General features: G+C 38.4%; 1 protein-coding gene across 1 annotated transcript in view; it reads right to left on the bottom strand.

Moving 5' to 3' along the window:
* SCP2 (sterol carrier protein 2) overlaps nucleotides 1–26055 on the bottom strand; it is a 128247-nt gene that overhangs the window by 38155 nt on the left and 64037 nt on the right. Inside the window, exon 12 of the mRNA XM_086717022.1 lies at nucleotides 1589–1742. Coding sequence (XP_086573148.1) covers nucleotides 1589–1742 — 154 coding nt within the window. The remainder of the gene's footprint in view (nucleotides 1–1588; nucleotides 1743–26055) is intronic.

Below are 26055 nucleotides of genomic sequence, written 5' to 3'. Positions count from 1 at the left end.
TCTCTCTCTCTCTCAAATATAAATAAACATTAAAAAAAAATTTTAAATATATAAATAAAAATAAAAAATAAATAAACATTAAAAAAAAGAAAGAAAGATGGGGCACCTGGGTGGCTCAGTCAGTTAAGTGTCCAACTTCAGCTCAGGTCATGATCTCATGGCTCATGAGTTTGAGCCCCATGTTGGGCTCTGTGCTGACAACTCAGAGCCCAGAGCCTGCTTGGGATCCTGTGTCTCCCTCTCTCTTTGCTCCTCCCCTGCTCACACTCTGGCTCTTTCTCCAAAATAAATAAACATTAAAAAAAATTAGGGGTGCCTTGGTGGTCAATTGGTTAAGCATCTGACTTCGGCTCAGGTCATGATCTCACAGTTCATGGGTTTGAGCCCAGCATCAGGCTTTGTGCTGACAGCTCAGAGCCTGGAGCCTGTTCCAGATTCTGAGTCTCCGTCTCTCTCTGCCCCCCCACCCCCTCCCCTGTTTGTGCTCTGTCTCTCTCTCTCTCAAAAACAAATAGACAGTAAAAAAATTTTTTTTAATTAAAAAAAGAAAGAAAAAATAAATAATTACCAAGAATTTCAGGAGAAGAAGGGAGCCAATTAGTGTTGACAGCTACATCAGGGTTAAAGAGAATAAGAACAAAATAAAGACAATATTTCATAATCAGATTGCTCTTGGCTTTACCTGACCTCAGGGGTGAAGTCAAAAACCAAGACAAAGATTTCAGCATAGATAAACAAAAGTGTCCCATTATAAAAGGCTCATTATGAAAGAAAATAAGGCAATAAGAAAAATAAATGTTTATCATCTGTCAGAGCTGAACATGTTTGCTAACAGACAGGAGTCAATAGAAAGGCAAAGATGAAAAGACTCTAAAGGGAGAAGGTATACTTAATATTTAGAACAAAGTTGCAGAAAGTGGTTGGTAACAAAAGCATTCAAAGAGGAGAGCCTGGCCTTGGAAAGGTAGACGGCCTTTTTGCCTATGGGAAGAACAATAACACTTCTCTGAGACAAGAGCAAGGAAGTTGAGGGATCCTGAAAGGCTTGGAACAGAAAGCACTTGGAGATTTGAGGAGCAGAGGAATTTGATAAGGACAGGAAGAAAATCAGCAAGAGACAAATAAAAGGAATTCTAGCAGCAGTGAGGGCTTGGCTGGATTCTGAAACATACATGTGCAGAGATCCAATCAGCGTATTTGATAACTTTCTCCAAACAACCTCAGAAGCCTGGGAGGGTATGTATAGACAGAGAAAGCAAACTCTGAAAAAGGAGACCAAAAAAGTGACTTGCCTAAATTAAAATCACTCAGGTTAGCCGGGCTAAGACAAGTATTTTTAGTTCAGCACTCTCTTTTGACTATGCTGCCTCCTCTTTTGAACAAAAATTTTTAACAAAATTTTCCTAAGGCTGTTTAAGTTTAAAAGCTAATTGCCAGTTTTAAGGTTTTAAAGCCAAGCTATCAAAGCAATGTTATGATATACTTATTGAGTACTAAAGCAATAAAATTTGGACTTTTTACATATACAACGTCATCAGCTATGAAAAGTCAGGATTCATTAACAGACAAAACCCAGAATGCCACTTACCTGGCAGCTTCAGGAAAACCCATCTTGTACAGCGTGACAACCACAGCTCCTCCAATGCCTAAATTATGCTGCAGAGCAACCTTTGCACCAGGAACTTGCCTTTTTCCGGCTTCCCCTCTCAGCTGCCAGCAGAGTTCAGCGCACTGAGCCAGACCTAACAAATCGAACACAGAGCAATCAGATTCCATTGCGTTAGAAAGCTGCCCGAACCAGCTTTCTCAAGCCCACTTTTAAAGTCAAGAAAATGCATGCATAAATAACTTCTCTTAAAGGGCAAGAGGGTTTCTGCAGCTAGTTTTCCCCCTTCCTAAGTAATCTCCTTACTTACTTATTTTTACTTTATATAATTTATTTATTTTTTATAATTTACATCCAAGTTGGTTAGCACATGGTGCAACAATGATTTCAGGAGTAGATTCCTTAATCTCCTTTCCCATTTAGCCCATTCCCCCTCCCACAACCCCACTAATCTCTGTATTTAGACAATACCCAGGCTTAAGAAATTCCATGAACTCTAACCTGTCATTTTTTGGCAATGTTGGAAAAGAAAACACTGAATATACAGTTCTCTAACCCAGGTAAAATGGCATACAATAATTTAATTTTACCATTTTTAATGTATCAAAAGAAAAAAAAATCTAAATTTGGGAGTTCACTTTCCCTAAAAAATTTAGCTAGTATGGGGAATTTTCCTATGATTTCCCCCAAACAGTTCTCAACAAGAATAGATTTTCATAAGAATAGCATTTTGTCCCCTGTATAACAAAATCAAAGGTTTTTAGAACTGGAAGGAATTTAATGTCAGACTGAGGAACTGTAAGATTAAATAATTTGTGAATGGTCACAAAGCAGGCTAATTCCAGAGTCAACTTTAGAATTCCTGTCTCCTGATTTATATTTGTTTGTCTTTCTAACAACCAGCTATTCAAGGATCCCTGAGTTAAGAAATGTTCTCACAGGATAGACTGGCGTCACCATCCCAGAGGCAGAGTTATATAGGTCCAACTATAACGTCTGTTCATCCACCTACATCACCAATCACAGCTACTGATTCCTCAGTACCTGTGACAATTTCCTACATAAAGCGGTTAAAAAAGAAAACCACAGGGGCATCTGGGTGGCTCAGTTAGTTGAGTGTCCAACTTCGGCTCAGGTCATCATCTCAGAGTTTTGTGAGTTTGGGCCCCACACTGGGCTCACTGCAGACAGTGCAGAGCCCACTTAGGATCCTCTGGCTCCCTCTCTCTCAAAAATAAATAAGCATGGAAGGAAGGAAGGAAGGAAGGAAGGAAGGAAGGAAGGAAGGAAGGAAGGAAGGGAGGAAGGGGGCAAGGGAGGGAGGGAGGGAGGGAGGAGGGGAGGAGGGGAGGAGGGGAGGAAGGGAGGAAGGGAGGAAGGAAGGAAGGAAGGAAGGAAATTTAAAAAATAAATTAAAAAAAAAAAAAAAAAGAAAAAGAAAACCATAAGCCCCAAACAGTGTCATTTAGACTGAGTTCCCAAACCCTGCTTAAGTCCTAATCTAACTGTAGTTTCGACCTCCCCCAGAAATGCAGTCTTAACCAGTCAGGAATTTTTTGATCAGTGCCACCGAGTCTGCCACCTGGGCCCTCTGCACCCCCCCAAAGATGAGGTAAAGCTGCATGATAAGACCCTTCGCTTTTCTTCTTAAGGGAAAGCAGTCTTGCCTGGAACAATCCTTTTCTTTTGCTAATAACTTTTTTGCCCCAGTCTCCTATAAAAACCTTCCATTTTGTACAACTCTTCAGAGCAACCCTCTACTTGCTAGATGGGATGCTGCCCAATTCATGAATCATTTAATAAAGGCTATCAGGTCTTTAAAATTTACTCAGTTGAATTTTTGTTATTTAACAAACCCTAACCTCCTCAAGGAATATAACTCCTACTTCTTATATCCAAGCAGTGTGTATATATTTACAGAATATATATCTTAAGCACTGTTTTAAAATAGGTAACTCCACAACCTATTAATGACTTTTTGAACTATGAACATTCTGAATATTAATGAAGAAGATCAAAGTGAAACTTTGGGGCACTTAATTTTACTAGAAATCTGCCATATAGAAAGAAAGCTCAACCATTTAATGAATATGAAAAAGGCAAAAAATATTCACACTAGTCTTATATACACATGGGCAGGAAAATACAGCTAGTCTTCTTCACAAAATAATAAATATACATAGTTCACAATATTAAAGAAAATACTCAACCTCACCTGATTAAATAGAAAAATGCCATTTTTAACGAAATTGGTAAGGATGTTTTTTTGTTTGTTTTGTTTTGTTTTTGGTAAGGATGTTTAAAGCATAATCCATATGCTGGGGAGACTAGCAAGACAGCCACCTCCATACAGTACTGGTGAAAGTTCAAATCATTACAACCTTTTTGGAAAGTAATATACAAAATTAAGAGCCTTGAAAATGCCTTGAAAACCATTCTATGGAAATAAGCACAGGTAAAATTTTACACACAAAGCAATCTCTATCACACTGTAACAGTGAAAAACTAAATAATCTAGAAGTGAAAGAACTGAGGAATAGTTATATAAATTATGAAGTATCTATATGATAAAGCACTATGTTTCTATTTTAAGTGTTTAATGAAATGTCTAACAATTCAGGAAAATTACTATTATGATAGGTAATATTCATAAAAAATGCAAGGAACCAATATTTGATGGGGTTTTGGAGTGATGGTGGGGTTTGGAGCTGATGGCCAAAAAAGAATTCTTGAAGACGTCTTTGGTGCAAAAAGGTGATTTTATTAAAGCATGGGGACAGGACCCGTGGGCAGAAAAAAGCTGCACTGGAGTTGTAAAGAGTGACGATTATATACTTTCAGGTGGGGCAGGTCAGGGACAGCGTACGTCTCCAAGGAATTTTGGAAGCAAGGTTTCCAGGACCTTGAGCGGCTAGCTGGTGTTAGGAAAACCATTTGTTACTGTTTAGTAAAACCTCAGTCCTGAGACCCTTCAGATGTGTATCAGAGGCCATATGCTTGGAGTATAATTGCCAACATATCCTTGGGGGTTAAAGATAAAAGAGGTTTGCAAAGGAATTTTATGTGTTTAAGGAGACTCACAGGATTCTGGGGGGTCAGGATAATGGTAAGCCAAGATTCCCTTTTGCTCCTAGCAAAGTGTCATCACCAAGGCAGCTGAGCTCCTAGAGAAAGGTCACTCTGCTTGTTTCAAGGACTTGTCAGTGGGCTGTAGGCAGTAAGGGAATTTAATTTTTCATTTGCCTTTGCTTCCAACATCACCATGGCAAGAACTTAAACCCACATCTTGATGAGGGCAATATTAGGGCTCCAGGAAACAGAGTCTAAGGTTTCTGGAGATTAGGCTATAAATAAATTTGCCTTTTTCTTATAGTTTAATAAGTTATCGTAAACTCAAGGAGACTCCTATCGTTCATGACTGTGATCTCTATCAGTCAACCATTTGCTTTCTTTCCTTTCCCCTGTTCTTGGGCAGCCAGCAGTGCATGAGGAATATCACACATATCCCACCTGGGGCAGGAGGTGCTATTAGCCTGTAGTGGGCCCTCAGCTTGCCCCATGCTCCTTCATCATTACTGATCTACCCATTCATCCAACAAATACTTTATGGCCCATTATGTGCCAGACACTGCTTAAGGCTCAGAAGACCCAGCAAAAACAAGATAGGCATAGTCTGTTCCCTCAGGAAGCAGATATTCTTGAGATATAAAGATGCAGGCATTTACAATACAGTCTACATTGGGAGTAGCATTACATTAATGCTACCGTGGGGGGGGGGGGTGGGGACTAAGGAGGTAGGCAAAAAGAGGGAGAGAGCTGGAGAAAGAGAAAAAGATCTTGCCATTTAATTGCTTTCAATAAAAGACGAGTGTTAGTAAGAGAGCATACTGATTATTTGAGCTTTCCGGTTGTCTACTTTCAGAACAAACTGGCGTTTCTTACATTTCTAGAATCTGGATCTGTAAAGGGTAGAAGTCAAAAGTTGGCCTCAGAGGGGCACCTGGGTGGCTCAGTCAATTAAGCATCTGACTTTGGCTCAGGTCATGATCTTATGGTTGGTGAGTTCAAGCCCTGCGTCAGGCTCTGTGCTCACAGCTTGGAGTCTGGGGCCTGCTTTGGATTCTGTGTGTGTGTCTCTCACTCTACCACTCCCCGGCTTGCGCGTGCTCTCTCTCTCTCTCTCTCTCTCTCTCTCTCTCTCAAAAATAAACAGACGTTAAAAAAAAAAAAAGACTAAAAACAAAAAATGTTGGCCTCAGAAATCCATTTGCCAAGAAGGCACAGCAGTTACAAAAGCATTAGCCTAGGACTCTACTACCTATAATCTGGTTGCTACTGAAAATAAACGATTCAAACATGTACCAATCACTCCAATAAATAGCTAATAAAGATAAGTACTAAGTACAATGGAAAACCTCAGAGTGGAAAAACTACAGGGAAAAACATCTTGAGATACTACCTGAGTTCTTTTCTTTCTCCTGCTTCCTTGAACCCATCATTATTCCTTATACCATTAAGACAGTCAAGTACAAAGAAGTCACAATTCAGCTTCAGTTTACATTAGACATCTAAAGGCCTTATCATAAACAACATAAAAAAGCATGGTTTTCTATTATTGAAGCCTGGCTGAGAAAGAAAAGGTTTGCTGAGCTTCAAAGAGCAAAAAGCTTTAATGGACTCAGCATGCACTGAAAGATGTGTATTTATGTAAGAGCAGTTTTTCCCTTTAAAAGTAATCAATCTAGAATATAATATATAGTTCAAAAAAAGTAATATAAAGACATTTTTAGACACACAAAGCTGAAATATTTCATTACCATACTCAACACTCATGCTGTAGAAATGTTAAAGTCCTTTAGCAGAAGGAAAATGGTAGCAGATAGAAAAAAAAGGATCTACATGAGGGAATGAAGAATACTCAAAGTGGTAACTACATGAGTAAATGGATAAGGTTTTCTTTTTAATTGTTTAAGTCTCTTTATTTATTTATTTATTTTTAATTTACATCCTGTTTAAATCTCTTTAAAAGATAATTGATTGTTTAAACAAAAATAATTTCCTATGGGGTTTATAATATATGTAAAAAATTTCACAACAGTATTATATGCCCTGAACAGGAGAAATGAAAATATACTATTGTAAGGTTTTTGTTTTTGTTTTTTTACCACATGTTAAGTAGTATAATAGACTATGATAAGATAAAAATGAAATAGAGTCATAAAAAGTAATCCAAAAGAAGGCTGGAAAAAAAGGTAAGAGAAAATAAAGATTAGCAGGGACAAAGAGAACACAAATAACAAGACAGACTCAAACCTAACCATATTAATAATCACATAAAACATAAATAGTCAAAACACCCCAATTAAAGGCAGAGATTGTCAGAAGAAAAAAAGCAAGACTCAACTAAATCAGGCTAATGCGCTTTAAATATAAAGTCACTAAAGAAGGTATACAAATGGCAAATAAGCATTTTAAAAATGCTCAACATCATGAGCCATCAGGAAAATGTAAATTAAAACCACAAGGAGATGCCACTACACATTGGTTAGAATGACTAAATTTGAAGATTGACCATACAAAGTGCTGATGAACATGTGGAAGAACTAGAACTCTCCTACACTGCTATGGGAATATAAAATGGTATGACCACTTTGGAAGTCAGTTTGACCATTTCCTAAATGCCAAATTATGGAAAGAGCCCAAATGTCCATCCAATGATGAATGAATAAAGAAAATGTGGTATATATACAATGCAATATTATTCAGCCATAAGAAAAGAATGAAAACTTGCCATTTGTAACAACATGGATGGAACTAGAGAGTATAATGCTTAAGTGAAATAAGTCAGTCAGAGAAAGACAAATACCATAAGATTTCACTCATGTAGAACTTAAGAAACAAAACAAATGCTCACAGGGGAAAAAAAGAGAGAGGCAAACCAAGACACAGATTCTTAACTATAGAGAAAAAACTGATGGTTACCAGAGGGGAGGCGGGTAGATGGATGGTTTAATTAGGTGATGGGGATTAAGGAGGGCACTTGTTGTGATGAGCACCCAGTGTTATACTGAAGTGTTGAGTCACTAAATTGTACACCCGAAACTAATATTACATGTATGGCAACTAACTGGAATTTAAATAAAAACTTTTACAAAAAAGTTAAACACGCACCTAGTATATGATCCAGTCATTCCATTCCTAGGTATTTACTCAAGAGAAACCAAATGTTCATAGAAAGATTTATACATGGATGTTCACAGTTCACAGCAGCTTTATTTGTAGTAGCCAAAAACTATAAACAACCCAAATACCCATCAACAATAAATTGTGATATATCTATACAATGAAATACTACTCAGCAATAAAATGGAATGAACTACTGATACATGCAAAAATATGGATACATCTCAGACAGGCAAAAAGAGAGAGTGCATACTATAGGGTTCCATTATATAAAACTACAGAAAATGCAAATGTGACAGAAAGCAGATCGATGGCTGCTTTGGGATGAGGGGTGAGGAGTAATGAGAAGGAGGGATTACACACATGTATATATGAAGAAACTTTTGGTTGATGGATATATTCACTATCTTGGCTGTGGTAATGGTTTCACAGAACTTATTAAATTACACATTTTAATATGTTCAGTTGATTATGTGTTGATTTTACCTCAATAAAGCTGTTAAAATAATAAAATACGAGATATGTAGGCCTGATCTTTCTTCTCTCTTCTTTTTACTTAGCAAGAACAATAAAAGCCAGGGCCTGCTCCTCCCAGCTATCTCTACCTGCCAATAGGTATCAAGAGAAAACGCTCTCACTTGGGTTCCATTTCTCCTGGCACTGGAGAGTATTCACTATAGTCTAACAACTAAACTTACCTCTCCTCACACCTCAGTGGCAAAAGTCAAAATTCTAGGCAATGGGAATGAGGACAGGTGGCCTATAGGATATGAAGAGAGGTAAAACAGATACTCTGGTGAAAGCTATTTAGGCTTTATTGACTTACTGACTTTTTAGAGTCAGTATTAGATTTAGCTCTTGCCAGTCATTGTCCTAGGATGTATTTTTTTTAGTGACCTCTTACAGAGTAAAGGAGGCAAGCCATAGTTTGAGTATGCTAGGTCCCCTGGCTCAAATTCCATTTACTTTCATTTCATTTTCACCTAAATCTTTAGAGCCTATGTTTATAATACCTATAAAGGTATTAAAACGTGTAAAGAAAAATCACATGATAGAATAGTATGTGTACCGTTAAAAACATCCAGAACAATGCAAATTCAGGAGGAGAAATAACTATATCACATTTGGGGATCTGAGCATTTTAGGATTAGAAAGGATCTAAGAGGGGTGGCTCAGTCAGTTAAGCATCCGACTTCAACTCAGGTCATGATGTCACGGTTTGTGGGTTCGAGCCCTGCATCAGGGTCTGTGCTAACATCTCAGAGCTTTAGATCCTGTGTGTGTGTCTCTCTCTGCAACCCCCCTCTCCCCGCCTGCACTCTCTCTCTCTCTGTCTCCCAAAAGTGAATAAACGTTTAAAAAAAAAAAAAGAAAGGCTCTAAGAGCTCATCACATCTAAGGCCCTAACAAATGAGCAATCCCCCCATGACATGCCCATCACGTTGTTAACTTGTATTTTTTGTGCATAGCCTAGACTGTAATTTCCTATATCGGCCCAAAGTCAAGCTTCCCATGAATTCTTCCTATTTTTTCCCATAGGAGAGAAGTTTATCCCCTCTGCCCCATATCACCTTTCAGATATTAAAAGAACAATTAATTCAACCATCCCCTTTACATGTGCAAACTCTTTTACTGAGCACTGTTTGGGGGTACAGTGACAAATGAAATATGGATTCTTAGTCCATATTAGTCCATGGATTCTTAGTCCAAATATGGATTCTTAGTCCATATTAGTCCATGGATTCTTTCAAACGTTTATTTATTTTTGGGATAGAGAGAGACAGAGCATGAACGGGGGAGGGGCAGAGAGAGAGGGAGACACAGAATCGGAAACAGGCTCCAGGCTCTGAGCCATCAGCCCAGAGCCTGACGCGGGGCTCGAACTCACGGACCGCGAGATCGTGACCTGGCTGAAGTCGGACACTTAACCGACTGCGCCCCCCAGGCGCCCCAGTCCATGGATTCTTTATAGGCTCTTAGTCAAATGGAGATATTTTTCTTTAAAAGCCATAAATAACTACCATATTACTATATAAGTATAAATGTCAAAAAAGCACTGAGAAAGTGTCATGAGTTCAGAAAAGGGAAAGATTAATACAATCTATGGAAAGGATGAAGAAATTAGGGAAAGTTTCATAAGGTAGCTAACACTTGAAATGGACCTTGAAGATGGGCATTTCTCCTGAGGAAAAAGCATTGTAGTGAAGGTAATGGTTAAGAGCTTAGACTCAAGAAATACATTGCCTGAGTTTGAATCCTAGCTTTACCACTAGTTTAGTGACTTTGGGCAAGTTACTCTGTGCTGTTATTTTCCACTTTGATAAAATATAAAATGGACATGAGAATTAAATGAGGAATACTTAGAACAGTGCCCAGCACTTAGCACTGCGTAAATGTTTGCTGCTGTTGTTATTCAGAAAACATCAAAGACAGAGCTTGCACAGGTGAGAAGGAATTAAAGACATCCTGGAAAAGCAAACAGTTCAGGTTAATTTAAACATTTCTTCCCATTTCTGCATCTCCACATCCAAAACCCAGCTAGATATAAATGCTAGCACAGACCCTCGCCTGTGGTAGGGAAGTAATAAATCTTCACCTTGCCATTTCTCTTTCCCTTTTTCTTCTCATAGTTCTGGTTTATTCTTTGCCTGAGTTTCTGTAGCAGGTGAATATTTACATTTCAATAATTCGTCATCCCTATTCAGGCTTCCAATCAAGTCATCAACATCTGTAAGATCTATAAGTTTGCACAGTAACTATTTGCATTATCACATTATCTGCCACTTGTATACTTCAGGAGGGCAATGTTTTCTTGTATATCCTAGCCCTAGATCCCAAACCCAGCTGTGCAGGAGAAGCTCTTAGCAGATCTTAAAAATATGTAAGCTGTTGGGCTCAACTAGACCTAGGAGAGAGAATTTCCAAGGGAAGGCAAGAGTATATACATTTTTAAAAGCTATAGGAGATTCTATATCAGTACCTCACATAGACACAATGTTTGAGAGTCAATTACTTACCGTACCTAATGATAAAGTTGGCACACAATAAGCATTTGTTGAACTTTCATGGACTAAAGATCAGGACCTAAAACCAGGTTGAAGCCACAATGGAAAGGCACTAAATGCTAGGCTTAATTTAGTTTGGCACAAAAGGCCAAACTAAATAACCAACCTCCAGCTTCAAAACAACAATCCCTTGTAAGGAACTCTATCTCAAATCACTTTCATGCTCTTTCAGGAGATCACAGACATTAATATGCATGTTCAAAAATTGGAAATAGCTAATAAGCTAAAATGAAATTTTACTTATTCATTTTATCTATTTTTAAAGTTTACTTATTTTGAGAAAAAGAGAGAGAGAGAGAGTGAGAGAAAGTGGGGGAGGGACAGAGAGAAAGGTAAAGAGAGAATCCCAAGTAGGCTTTGTGCTGATAGCCAACATGGGACTCGAACTCACAAACCATGAGATCATGACCTGAGCTGAAATCAAGAGTCAAATGCTTAACCAACTGAGCCACCCAGGCACCCCACTTATTCATTTTAAATAGCGTTCAGTAAGTGTTAATGCAATATATGTGAAAGCACATTAAAAACTAAAATAAAATATGAGGGGCGCCTGGGTGGCTCAGTTGGTTAAGCGGCTGACTTCTGTTCAGGTCATAAACTCATAGCTTGTGGATTCAAACCCCACATCGGGTTCTGTGCTGACAGAGCCTGGACCCTGCTTCAGATTCTGTGTCTCCCTCTCTCTCTGCCCCTCTCCCACTTGTGCTTTGTCTCTCTCTGTCTCTCAAAAATAAATAAAAATGTAAAAATGTAAAAATAAATAAATAAATAAAATATGATACTATTATTTAGACACTAATAATTTAAAAATCTAAGTTTTAATGTGATTTTTCTAATTGAAGAATCTGAAAGGAATTCATGATTTTAAACTGACAGTAAATAAAATATTCACTTCAAATGCTTAAATCTTTTTTTTTTTTTTTTCTATTACAGGTCCTGTTATGGCAACTAGAATTTTTTTTTTTTTATGCAGATCTGGACAAGTTAAAATTGGAAACCATATCATGAAGCTTTAATTTAAAAAAAATTTTTTTTCTCAACGTTTTTATTTATTTTTGGGACAGAGAGAGACAGAGCATGAACGGGGGAGGGGCAGGGAGAGAGGGAGACACAGAATCGGAAACAGGCTCCAGGCTCCGAGCCATCAGCCCAGAGTCTGACGCGGGGCTCGAACTCACGGACCGCGAGATCGTGACCTGGCTGAAGTCGGACGCTTAACCGACTGCGCCACCCAGGCGCCCCTCATGAAGCTTTAATTTTAAAGCTAATTCTCCAGTACTGACTTTCCACCAAAGTAACAATATCTTACAACTAAACTAATACTATTTGTAGAAGAGAACCTTCCATCTTCCCCCACTCCATCATAAGTCAGCATGTTTTGGAAGCACTTGACCATTTTCTGATTCACTTAGAATCCTATTGCAATTTGTTATCCAAGTAACCAGGGCAAAAATATTTAAACTGCTCAGAGCTATCATCCTGATACATTTTCCAGGAGTCTGAATTCTTTCTTGGGCTACAGCTAATGGCTCTGTATTTACTTAAGTATATCCAAATTCTCAACATGTAGCAGGTGAACATTTATACTTCAATAATTACTCATCCTTATTCAGGCTACCAATCAAGTTATCAAGATCTGTAAGTTTTTCCCCAAAAATGCTACCCCACCACTAACATTATTCCTAATTACTGATGATAACAGGAAAATTTTACCAACAGTGTAGACTAAAATATTGGAGAGGGTTTTCAAAGGATATTGTAGAAGGTATAACACTCTTTGAAGTATTTAAAAATTGAGTAAATTATATCTTCCTGAGGTATTTTAGGTTAGCTTTTTAGTGCTAGGGGAAAGAAGTAGATGACTTGTCAAGACTGACAACATTGTTTACATTTAATATTTTAAAATCCAGTGTTGCACACAAGATTATAAAAAAAAGAAGTACTCTCACATTCTGCTGTTAGGACTATACATTGGTATAATCTTTTTTGAAAAAAATTTGGCAATGTCTACCAATTTTTAATGATATACTATCCTTTGACATAGTGAGGCCATTGTTTTGGATTTATCCTGTATGTATTTATACTGTATGTATGAGTATACATACAAAAGTGTACAAAGACACAAAGATGCTTATTGCAGCATTGTTTATAATAGCAAAATTGACATCACATATGTCTAGTAGGTATGCTAGGTAAATTTCTTATAATGAGAATACTGTGCAGGCATAAAAAAGCATAAAGAATATCTATAAATGATAATATAAAAAGATTTTAAGATGTAAGTAAATAAAGCTGTCTGCAATGTAGTAAATATACATATATAATACATACATAAAGAAAAGCTGTGGGGTGCCTGGGTGGCTCAGTCCGTTAAGCACCCAATTCTTGATTTTGGCTCAGGTCATGGTTCATGGGATGAAGCCCATGCGATTCTCTCTCCCCTTGCTCTCTGTCCCTCCCCCACTCATGTGCATGCACTCTCTCTCTCTCTCTAAAAATACATAAATAAACATTAAAAAAAAGAGAAAGGCTGCATACAGCCAAGATATGGAAACAATACACATGTCCACCTATAGATGAATGGATAAAGAAGATGTGGTATGTAGATAGATAGATACACACACACACACACACACACACACACACACACACACACACACACACACACACACAGTGAAATATTACCCAGGCATAAAACAGGATGAGATCTTGCCACTTGCAATAACATGAATGGACCTAGAAGGTACTATGCTAAGTGAAATAAGTCAGAGAAAGACAAATACCGTATGATTCTACTTATGTATGGAATCTGAAAAACAAAACAGATGAATGAATAAACAAAAAGCAGAGATGGATCCATAAATACTGAGAACAAATTGATGGTACCAGAGGAAGGGGGTAGGGAGATGGGCTAAATGGGTCAAGGGGAGTGGAAGACAGGCTTCCAGTTATGAAATGAGTAAGTCATGGGGATAAAAGATACAGCATAGGGAATATAGTCAATGGTATTGTAATAGCATTATAGGGTGACAGATGGTACCTATACTTGTGGTGAGCATAGCATAATGTGTAGACTTGTCCAACCACTATGCAGTACTCCTGAAATTAATGTAACATAATGTGTCAAGTATACTTCAATAACAAAAAAAGAAAGACTGTATAAACACACATTTAAATATGCACTTGTATAAGCATAACAATTTGAGGGAGAATATCAAAAAAACTGTAAAAGAGGTTGACTCTGAAAAATAGAACTAAGGGTAAGAAGAAAGAGAAAGACATGCTAAATGTTAAACTTTGTCATCCCATTATAATATTACAAACCATGACAACACTTTAGAGAACTATTTGGCAGCTTCTTATAAAGTTAAACATACATCTGCCCTCTGACTGAGCAATTTTACTCTGGGTTATTAACCCAAGAGAAATGCAAAAGGTGTGTCCACAAATAGACTTGTACAAAAATGTTCATAGCATCCTTATTTATAATGCCCTCAAGCAGGAAAAAACTCAAACATCCATCAACAGGAGAATGGATAAACAAACTGGTCTATGGACTACAATTTAGCAATAAAAAAGAATGAACTACTGATACAGGAAAAATCTGGATCAGTCTTAGCCTGATTGAAGGGGAAGAGTTTGGAGAATGGGGAAGATGTTTGAGGGAAGTCAAGGTCCATCTATGTTGTAGCATCTGCCAATACTTAATTTGTGGCATAAGTATATTCTATTGCATGAATATAACACATTTTGTTTATTCATTCATCAAATGATGATCAACATCTAGGTTATTTTCACCTTTTTGGCTATTATAAATAATGCTGCTATAAACAATTGTGTTTTTGTGAGAACTGTGTATTTTATTATATGAAAATTACACCTCAATTTTAAGATATGGAGTGAAAAATCATATTGTTACTACAAAGCATGATTTCTGAGTGTTTCAGTGAATAGCAGAACAAATTAATTATAATGGCAAACAAATTATTAATAATGAAAATATGTTCCTTCAGAGGAAAAAAAAGTTATGTGTCAATAAAAACAGTTAGCCTGAGGGGCACCTGGGTAACTCAGTTGGTTAAATTCTGACTCTTGATTTCAGCCCAGGTCATGATCTCGCAGTTCATGGGTTCAAGCCCCACATTGGGCTCTATGCTGACAAGGTGGAGCCTGCTTGGGATTCTCTATCTCCCTCTGTCTCTGCTCCTCCCCCACCCAAAAAATAAATAAACATTTTTTTTTTTTAAACCACACAATTAACCTGAAATGCCACATTCATCTCTGGGATGAAAAAAGTTTCAAAAAAAAAAAAAAAAAAAAGAAAAAGGAGATTTTTTTTATATGAGAGTGAGGAAGCTGTCTGAAAGGAGAATTTAAATCACTGTCTCTATTGCAAACTGCTACTTTTTGTCTTTTTAAAAATTTAGTTCCAGTATAGGTAACACATAGTGTTGTATTAGTTAGAAGTATACAATATAATGATTCAACAATTCTATACATTACTCAATGCTCATCAATATTATTTTACTCTTGCCACACCTGGGTGGCTCAATCAGTTAAGTGTCTGACTCTTGATTTTGACTCAGGTCATGATCTCACAATTTGTGAGCCCCACTATCAGTGCAGAGCCTGCTTCAGATTCTCTCTCTCCCTCTCTCTCTCTCTGCCCCTCCCCTGCTCATTGTCTCCCTCTCTCCTCTCTCTCAAAATAAACTTAAAAAAAAAAAAAAAGATTACTCTTAATCCCCTTCACCTATTTTACCCCCCACCCCCCACCCCACCTACCCTTTGGTAACCATCTGTTTGTTCTCTATAGTTAGAATCTCCTTTTGGTCTTTTTCTTTGTTCATTTTTTTTCTTAAATTCAACATGAGTGAAATTATATGGTATTTGTCTTTCTCTGACTTATTTCACTTAGCAGTATGCCCTACAGATCCATCCATGCTGTTGCAAATGGCAAGATTTCATTTTTTTTTTATGTCTGAGTAATATTCCATTATATATAGTACATCTTTATCCGTTCATCTATTGATGGACACTTGGGCTGCTTCCATAATTTAGCTATTGTAAAAAAAGCTGCAATTTACATAGGGATGCATTTATCTTTTCAAGTTAGTGTTTCAGTTTCTTGTAGGCAGCATGTAGATGGTCTTGCTTTCTTATCCATTCCATCACCTTCTGTCTTTTCATTGGAGTGTTTAGTCCATTTACATTTAAAGTAATTATTTATAGGTATATACTTATTGTCATTTTGTTACTTGTTTTATGTTTGTTTTTGTAGTTCTTCTCTGTTCCTTTCTTCTCTTGCTCTCTTCTCTCACGGTTTGCTGGCTTTAGTGATATACTTGGATTCTTTTCTCTTTATTTTTTTGCATTATGTATTACTGGTTTTTGATTTGTGGTTACTATTAGGTTTATATGTAACATTTTATGCATACAGCAGTGCATGTTCAGTCGATAGTCACTTAAGTTTGAACCTATTATTTATTCTCCTCCCCAACCCCGTATTTTAGGTATAGGGTGTCATAATTTACATCCTTTATTCTGTGAATCTCTTGACTTATTTTTATAGGTATACTTATTTTTACTGCTTTTGTGCTTCCTACTTTTCTTACTCCTACTTATGGTCTTTCCTTTCTACTCAAAGAGCCCCCTTTAACATTTCTTATAGGGCTGGTTTAGTGGTCATGAACTCCTTTAACTTGTGTTTGTCTGGAAAACTCTTTTATCTCTCCTATTCTGAAAGACGGCCTTGCTGGATAGAATATTCTTGGTTGCAGGTTTTCTTTTTTTTTAAGCACTTTGAATATATCATGCCATTTCCTTCTGGCCTGCAAAGTTTCAGCTAAAAAATCAGCTAACAGCCTTATGGGATTTCCCCTGTATGTAATGGTTTTCTTTTTTCTTTTTTTTTTTAACGTTTTTATTTATTTTTGAGACAGAGAGAGACAGAGCATGAACGGGGGAGGGGCAGAGAGAGAGGGAGACACAGAATTCGAAGCAGGCTCCAGGCTCTGAGCCATCAGCCCAGAGCCTGACGCGGGGCTCGAACTCACGGACCACGAGATCGTGACCTGAGTTGAAGTCAGATGCTCAACCGACTGAGCCACCCAGGCGCCCCTGGTTTTCTTTTTTCTTGATGCTTTTAAAATTATCTCTTTCTGTATCACTACTTTTTGTATTTTAATTACTACATGTCTTGATGTGGACCCCCTTGGGTTGATTTTGTCGGGGACTCTCTGTGCTTCCTGGGTCTGGATTTCCGTTTCCTTCCCCAGATTTGTTAGGTTTTCAGCTATTATTTCTTCAAATACATTTTCTGCCCCATTTTCTCTCTCTTCTCCATCTGGGATCCCTAAGATGCAAATGTTATTATGATTGATGGAGTCACTGAGTTCCCTATTTTCATTTAGTATTATTATTTTTTCTCTCTCCTGTTCAGCTTGGTTGCTTTCCATTACTCTGTACTCCAGGTTGCTAATCCATTCTCCTGCCTCCTTTAGTCTACTGTTGATTCCATCTAGTGTATTTTTAATTTCAGTTATTGAGTTATTCATCTCTGATTGGTTCTTTTTTTTTGTTTTCCATCTCTGTTGAGGGTCTCACTGAAGTCCTTCACTCTTTTCCCAAGTCCAGTGAGTATTTTTATGACCATTACTTTAATTCTCTATCAGGCATACCACTTATTTATCTCTGTTTTATTTAGCTCTCTTACTGTACTTTTATCTTGTTCTTTCATTTGGGACATATTCTTTTGTCTCCTTATTTTATCTACCCTTCTGTGAGTGTCTATGTGTTAGGAAAGTCAACTATGTCTCCTGCTCTTGAAAGTAGTAGCCTTATGAAGAAGAGGTCCTGTAGTGCCCTGCAATGCAATGTCCCCTGTTCACCTGAACCTGGCACTTCAGGGGTGCCTTTTATGTGTGTTGCTTGCATCCTACTATGGTGCCTGAGCTGCTTTTGCCTTCAGTCCCATCCTCTGCAATGGCTCTCTTTGCCTGTTGCAGACAGTGTTTGGTCCCTGTGTTGTTAGTGGGCCAGTTTGGGGCTGCCTTGGGCTTGAGTAAGTCAGATCAGGCATTTGCTAGAGATGCAGTAACAACAAACAGCAGAGCATTGGCACTTTTCCTGTGTTGTCCCCTGAGAAGCTTTCATTGGTGAGCAGGGACTATAGTGAGACCAGGTATATGCCCCCAGCCCACTGCTGCAACTGCAGCTGGATTGGTATATGTGGGTATCTTCCCTTCTCTCCAGGGCAAGAGTCACTTTGGAGTGGTGCCAACCCCTCTTGGGGACGCTTGCACACTGCCAGGCTTGTGGCACTGCTTTGTGTTGACTCCAGCCAAAGGTATATGGGAAGAGGCTGGTCCACAGGAGAATGTGGGGGCAGGGCATGCAGTCGCAGCAAAGTCTGTGCTGGTCCACTGCAGGAGGGGACCTGCAACTGCCCGGTAAAACTCCTACAGATGCCAGCCAGGTTGCAGGGGGTGGACCTGTGGAGGCTGGGCATGCTGTTAGCAAGCTAGGTGGAAAGTGTTGGCACTGTGCTGTTTCCCATATATGTCCATGTGTCTAGGCTGGGGGTAGGAGAGGGAAATGGCACCTGCTAGTTCTTTTGTTCTTGGAGAAGTCTCCCAAAGATCCCTGCCCTTCTAGCACATGTTCTGAGATGAGTATACAAATCTCCCTCCTATATACCCCAGGTTTTTTTCAGACCACTGTTTCTATGCTGTATCTCCACGGGTATGTATGTTGTGCTATTTCTATAAGGGCAGGAACTCAGTTTGCCATGACCAACCCAGTTCTCCCAGAGCGGAGCCCACTGATTTTTAAAATTCCAGCCCTGATAATTGTAAGAACTTGAAAATTTTGACTCCTCTGGTTTTCACAACCAAATGTTATGGGGATTTGTCTTCACCATGCAGGAGTCCCATGCCTGAGGTGCCTGGTACAAAGGTCTGTTTCTCTCTCCTCTCTGCACCTGCAGTGTCCCTCCCTCCTGTAGACAGTCCTGCACATCTCTTTAGCTTCCAAACACATCTGCCCACTTCCTATGCTCTTCAATGTGGCCTCTTCTCTATGTTTAGCTGTGGAGAGTGTGTTCTGTCATTCTTCAAGTCATTTTCTGGGTTATTTACACCAAGGTAGGTGTTATCTACTTGTATCCATGGGACAAAGTGAACTTAGGGTCTTTCTACTTCACCATCTTTCCCAGAAGTGCAAACTACAACTCTATGGGGCTTCAATGACCATACCACGGAAATATTTATTATCACTCAGACTTCTTTATGTCCCATTAGCAAAAAGTCAACATTGACGTATGACCTACCTCTTTGGAGGGATAAAGGAAAGAGTTTAGTCTAATTACTAAAGGCAGAAAAGTAGTTTAAAAATGTCTGTGTAGTACTGGGTAAAATAGTTATATAGAGAAATTAATGCCTTGAGGCTGTCATACTAGAAGAAAAATTACTTTCTCTACAAATTAAAGAATGTTGTTCTCCTGAAATAGTTACACATTTTCCATGTTGTGATACAAACAATGACTTTATTACCAGCTACAAACAGTTACCTAGATCCAATATGGCATCCTTTTACAGAAATTGTAGGAGGAGAATACTAGCAGTTATTGTTTTTCTACCCCATTTTGGGAACTGTGCTATATACTTCACATATACATATTTCCTAATTTAATCCACAGAACAACTCTGTAAGGTAGATATAGGTTGTTTATTTATTCCCATTTTACATATTAAAAACAACAACAAAAACTAGGAGCAACAAAGCTGTATACTGAAAAGAATGAAGAGGCTAAGATCAAATCCAAGACTTCAGTCATACAGAACACACCCGTGCAATTGAGGTACATCAACCTTTCCATTCACAGCCACTGCTCCTAAAAGTTAATCTGCACTATTGTTGCTACTTTCCCACTTCTATTTATTTCTGCATTCCCATGTGTTTCTAGCAAAACATTTCAATAAAATTGTTCCAATACTTCCAATGGCTTGATAATAGTGAAATCCAAAGGACACTTTTCACTCTATCAATTTAACTTTTCTGGCCTGATGACTTAACTTTTGAAACGTTCCTCCCTTGAATAACTGACCATATATTCTTATTATTCTTAAATGTATCTTCCTCTCCACCTATACCTTTCATTTTTTTTTGTTTTTTTTTGTTTGTTTTTTTTATTTATATATGAAATTTATTGTCAAATTGGTTTCCATACAACACCCAGTGCTCATCCCAAAAGGTGCCCTCCTCAATACCTATCACCCACCCTCTCCTCCCTCCCACCCCCCATCAACCCTTAGTTTGTTCTCAGTTCTCAACAGTCTCTTATGCTTTGGCTCTCTCCCACTCTAACCTCTTTTTTTTTTTTTTTTTTTTCCCTTCCCCTCCCCCATGGGTTCCTGCTAAGCCTCTCAGGATCCACATAAGAGTGAAACCATATGGTATCTGTCTTTCTCTGTATGGCTTATTTCACTTAGCATCACACTCTCCAGTTCCATCCACGTTGCTACAAAAGGCCATATTTCATTTTTTCTCATTGCCATGTAGTATTCCATTGTGTATATAAACCACAATTTCTTTATCCATTCATCAGTTGATGGACATTTAGGCTCTTTCCATAATTTGGCTATTGTTGAGAGTGCTGCTATGAACATTGGGGTACAAGTGCCCCTATGCATCAGTACTCCTGTGTCCCTTGGATAAATTCCTAGCAGTGCTATTGCTGGGTCATAGGGTAGGTCTATTTTCAATTTTCTGAGGAACCTCCACACTGCTTTCCAGAGCGGCTGCACCAATTTGCATTCCCACCAACAGTGCAAGAGGGTTCCCGTGTCTCCACATCCTCTCCAGCATCTATAGTCTCCTGATTTGTTCATTTTGGCCACTCTGACTGGCGTGAGGTGATACCTGAGTGTGGTTTTGATTTGTATTTCCCTGATAAGGAGCGACGCTGAACATCTTCTCATGTGCCTGTTGGCCATCCGGATGTCTTCTTTAGAGAAGTGTCTATTCATGTTTTCTGCCCATTTCTTCACTGGGTTATTTGCTTTTCGGGTGTGGAGTTTGGTGAGCTCTTTATAGATTTTGGATACTAGCCCTTTGTCCGATATGTCATTTGCAAATATCTTTTCCCATTCTGTTGGTTGCCTTTTAGTTTTGTTGGTTGTTTCCTTTGCTGTGCAGAAGCTTTTTATCTTCATAAGGTCCCAGTAATTCACTTTTGCTTTTAATTCCCTTGCCTTTGGGGATGTGTCGAGTAAGAGATTGCTACGGCTGAGGTCAGAGAGGTCTTTTCCTGCTTTCTCCTCTAAGGTTTTGATGGTTTCCTGTCTCACATTCAGGTCCTTTATCCATTTTGAGTTTCTTTTTGTGAATGGTGTGAGAAAGTGGTCTAGTTTCAACCTTCTGCATGTTGCTGTCCAGTTCTCCCAGCACCATTTGTTAAAGAGACTGTCTTTTTTCCATTGGATGTTCTTTCCTGCTTTGTCAAAGATTAGTTGGCCATACGTTTGTGGGTCTAGTTCTGGGGTTTCTATTCTATTCCATTGGTCTATGTGTCTGTTTTTGTGCCATATACCTTTCATTTTTATATCTCCTAGGGTTTTATTCTTGATCTTTGTGCTGGATTTGCCAACATGGTATTCCAAATAGTATTTTCTCTGGTTAAGAAGCTCATCTAATAGCCTCAATAAATGAATACAGGGATGAACACCTATTCACAGCATTCATTGGGCTTACAATGTAGTCTATCACCCTGAAGCAGTTGATCTGATAGTATAATGTAAAAGCCTTTTGAAGACTCTATAATGGTACCAGCAGCACTTTGTAGTGCTGGAGTCACACCCTCCAAAATGTGGAACATGTTTTGAATTAGTGGTGCTATTTCTCTATAGTCACTACAAAAAGGATCAAAAGATGGAAAAGGGAGTAGCTCCTCTCACTGTTATCCCTAATAATCTACTAGGAAAATTTTGTCATTCCTGAAACTTTGGGTTCTGCTAGTTTAGCAGTCTTAGACACGACAATAGTTCCATTGACCTGAAAGCTAAGCTCACCACCTGGCTTCTGGTGTTGTATACATTTGACAAATGTATAATCACATGTAGCTGCCACTGTAGTATCACACAGAACAGTCTCATGCCCTTTTCCTCTATGCTGTATACCTTCTTCCTTCCCTCTCCTCTAACACATGATCCTTCTACTACTTCCATAGTTTTACCTTTTCCAGAATGTTATACATTCGGAATCATAGGAGTATGTAGCCTTTTCAGATCAGCTTCTTTCACCTAAGTAATATGCACATAAGGTTCCTCCATGTCTTTTCAATACTTGATAGCTAATATTTTGTTAGCAATGACTAATATTATATTGTCTGGATGCACCATCATTTATGTATTCATTCACCTTCTGAAGGACATTTTGGTTGCTTCTAAGTTTTGGCAATTTAAATAAAGCTGCTATAAACATCCATGTGCAGATTTTTATGTGGACATAAGTTTTCAACTCATCTGGGTGAATGTCAATGAGCACAACTGCTGAATTGTGTGGTGGAGGATGTTTCATTTTTTTTATTAAGTTTTTTAATTTTACTCCATTATAGTTAACATGCAGTGTTATATTAGTTTCAGGTGCACAGTATAGCGATTCAACAATTCTACACATTACTCAGTGCTCATGATAAGTGTAGGGAATATTTCATTTTGTAAAAACTTGCCAGCATTTGGTGTTGTCACCATTTTGGATCCGGGACATTCTAATAGGTATGTAATGGTATCCTATGGTTTTAATTTGCAATTCCCTAATGACATATGATGTTAAAGATCTTTCCACATGCTTATTTGACACTCTATATCTTCTTTGGTGAAGTGTCTGTTCGGGTCTTTTGCCCAATTTTTAATCATATTGTTCATTTTCTTATTTACTTTATAAGAATTCTTTGTATCTTTTAGATAATAGTCCTTTAGCAGATATGTCTTTTGCAAATATTTTCTCTCAGTCTGGCTTATTTTCTCATTCTCTTAAAATTTTGTCTTTTTTAATCCCTCTATTTCTCCATTATTTCCTTCTTGTGTATTAAATATGTATTTTCTAGTATACCATTTTCATTCTTTGTCATTTTACTATATATTTTTTCACTATCTTTCCTATATGTTTTTTCTTAACATTTATTTATTTTTGAGAGACAGAAAGAGAGCAAAGCAGGGGAGGGGCGGAGAGAGAGGGAGACACAGAATCCGAAGCAGGCTCCAGGCTCTGAGCTGTCAGTACAGAGTCCAATGCAGGGCTTGAACCCACAAAGGATGAAATCATAACCTAAGCTGAAGTTGGACACTTAACCAACTAAGCCACCCAGGCGGCGCTCTTTCCTATATGTTTGAAAGCTATTTTTTAGTGGTTACTCTAGGAATTACAATTAACATCTTAATTTATACCAACCTAGTTTGAATTAATACCAACATAATTTCTTTTGTTTTTAATGTTTATTTTTTTTGAGAGAGAGAGAGAGAGAATGAATGTAGGAGAGGCAGAGAGAGAGGGAGACACAGAATCCGAAGCAGGTTCCAGGCTCTGAGCTGTAAGCACAGAGCCAGACACAGGGCTCAAACTCACGAACTGTGAGATCATGACCTGAGCCCAAGTCAGACGCTTAACTGGCTAACCCACCCAGGTGCCCCTCCAACTTAACTTCAATAGTATACAAAAATGGTCAGCTATGTTATCTCCACCCTCCTTTGTGTTGTCACTGTCATACAAATAACATTTTTATGCATTGTATGTCTATCAACTCAGATTATTGCTTCATGCAGCTGGACAGGAGGGGAGAAACATGCCAAAATAATGTACTGCTATTGTCTTTATATTTACAAATACACCTACTACTAATGCTACTACTAATGCTCTGTATTTCTTCATATGCTCTTTATTCCACTGTCTAGTGTTTTCTTTTTTTTTTTTTTCTTTCTCATTTTGCTATGGGTTTATTCCTGCTGTTAATTTTTTTTTTTTAATTTATGTCCAAGTTAGTTAGCATATAGGGCAACAGTTATTTCAGGAGTAGATTCCTTAATGCCCCTTACCCATTTAGCCCATCCCCCTCCTACAATCCCTCTAGTAACCCTCTGTTTGCTCTCCATATTTAAGAGTCTCTTATGTTTTGTCCTCCTCCCTGTTTTTATATTATTTTTGCTTCCCTTCCCTTATGTTCATCTGTCCTGTGCCTTAAAGTCCTCATATGAGTGAATTCATATGATACTTATCTTTCTCTGACTAATGTCACTTCACATAATACCCTCTAGTTCCTATCCACATAGTTGCAAATGGCAAGATTTCATGCTTTTTGATCGCCGAGTAATACTCTATTGTATAGATATACCACATCTTCTATATCCATTCATCCATTGATGGATATTTGGGCTCTTTCCATACTTTGGCTATTGTTGATAGTGCTGCTATAAATATTGGGGTGCATGTGTCCCTTCGAAACAGCATACCTATATCCTTTGGATAAATACTTAGTAGTTCAACTGCTGGGTTGTAGGGTAGTTCTACCTTTAATTTTTTTTAATTTTTTTTCAATATATGAAATTTATTGTCAAATTGGTTTCCATACAACACCCAGTGCTCATCCCAAAAGGTGCCCTCCTCAATACCCATCACCCACCCTCCCCGCCCTCTCACCCCCCATTAACCCTCAGTTTGTTCTCAGTTTTTAACAGTCTCTTATGCTTTGGCTCTCTCCCACTCTAACCTCTCTCTTTTTTTTTTTTTTCCTTCCCCTCCCCCATGGGTTTCTGTTAAGTTTCTCAGGTTCCACATAAGAGTGAAACCATATGGTATCTGTCTTCCTCTGTATGGCTTATTTCACTTAGCATCACACTCTCCAGTTCCATCCACGTTGCTACAAAAGGCCATATTTCATTTTTTCTCATTGCCATGTAGTATTCCATTGTGTATATAAACCACAATTTCTTTATCCATTCATCAGTTGATGGACATTTAGGCTCTTTCCACAATTTGGCTATTGTTGAGAGTGCTGCTATAAACATTGGGGTACGAGTGCCCCTATGCATCAGTACTCCTGTATCCCTTGGGTAAATTCCTAGCAGTGCTATTGCTGGGTCATAGGGTAGGTCTATTTTCAATTTTCTGAGGAACCTCCACACTGCTTTCCAGAGCGGCTGCACCAATTTGCATTCCCACCAACAGTGCAAGAGGGTTCCCGTGTCTCCACATCCTCTCCAGCATCTATAGTCTCCTGATTTGTTCATTTTGGCCACTCTGACTGGCGTGAGGTGATACCTGAGTGTGGTTTTGATTTGTATTTCCCTGATAAGGAGCGACGTTGAACATCTTTTCATGTGCCTGTTGGCCATCCGGATGTCTTCTTTAGAGAAGTGTCTATTCATGTTTTCTGCCCATTTCTTCACTGGGTTATTTGCTTTTCGGGTGTGGAGTTTGGTGAGCTCTTTATAGATTTTGGATACTAGCCCTTTGTCTGATATGTCATTTGCAAATATCTTTTCCCATTCCGTTGGTTGCCTTTTAGTTTTGTTGATTGTTTCCTTTGCTGTGCAGAAGCTTTTTATCTTCATAAGGTCCCAGTAATTCATTTTTGCTTTTAATTCCCTTGCCTTTGGGGATTTTTTAAAATTTTTTAATGTTTATTTATTTTTGAAGGAGAGAGAGACAGAGTGTGAGTGGGGGGGGGGGGGGGGCAGAGAGAGTGAGGCACAGAATCTGAAGCAGGTTCCAGGCTCTAAGCTGTCAGCACAAAGCCTGACGTGGGGCTCAAACATACGAACTGCAAGACCATGACCTGAGCTGAAGTCAGTTGCATAGCCAGCGGAGCCACCCAGGCGCCCCTCTATTTTTAATTTTTTGAGGAACCTCCATACTGTGTCCCAGAGTATGGGACCAGTTTGCATTCCCACCAGCAGTGCAAAAGAGATCCTCTCTCTCCACATCCTCGCCAACATCTGTTGTTGCCTGAGTTGTTAATGTTAACCATTCTGACATGTGTGAGGTGGTATCTCATTGTGGTTTTGATTTGTATTTTCCTGATGATAAGTGAAGTTGAACATTTTTTCATGTGTCGGTTGGCATCTGGATGTCTTCTTTGGAGAAGTGTCTATTCATGTCTTTTGCCCATTTCTTCACTGGATTATTTTTTGGATTTTTTGGGTGTGG

This window comes from Puma concolor, chromosome C1 (assembly GCF_028749965.1).
Source record: "Puma concolor isolate L17-30 chromosome C1, mPumCon1.1.hap2, whole genome shotgun sequence".
Classification (NCBI taxonomy): Eukaryota; Metazoa; Chordata; class Mammalia; order Carnivora; family Felidae; genus Puma; species Puma concolor.
This window is presented reverse-complemented; position numbering and strand designations above follow the sequence as displayed.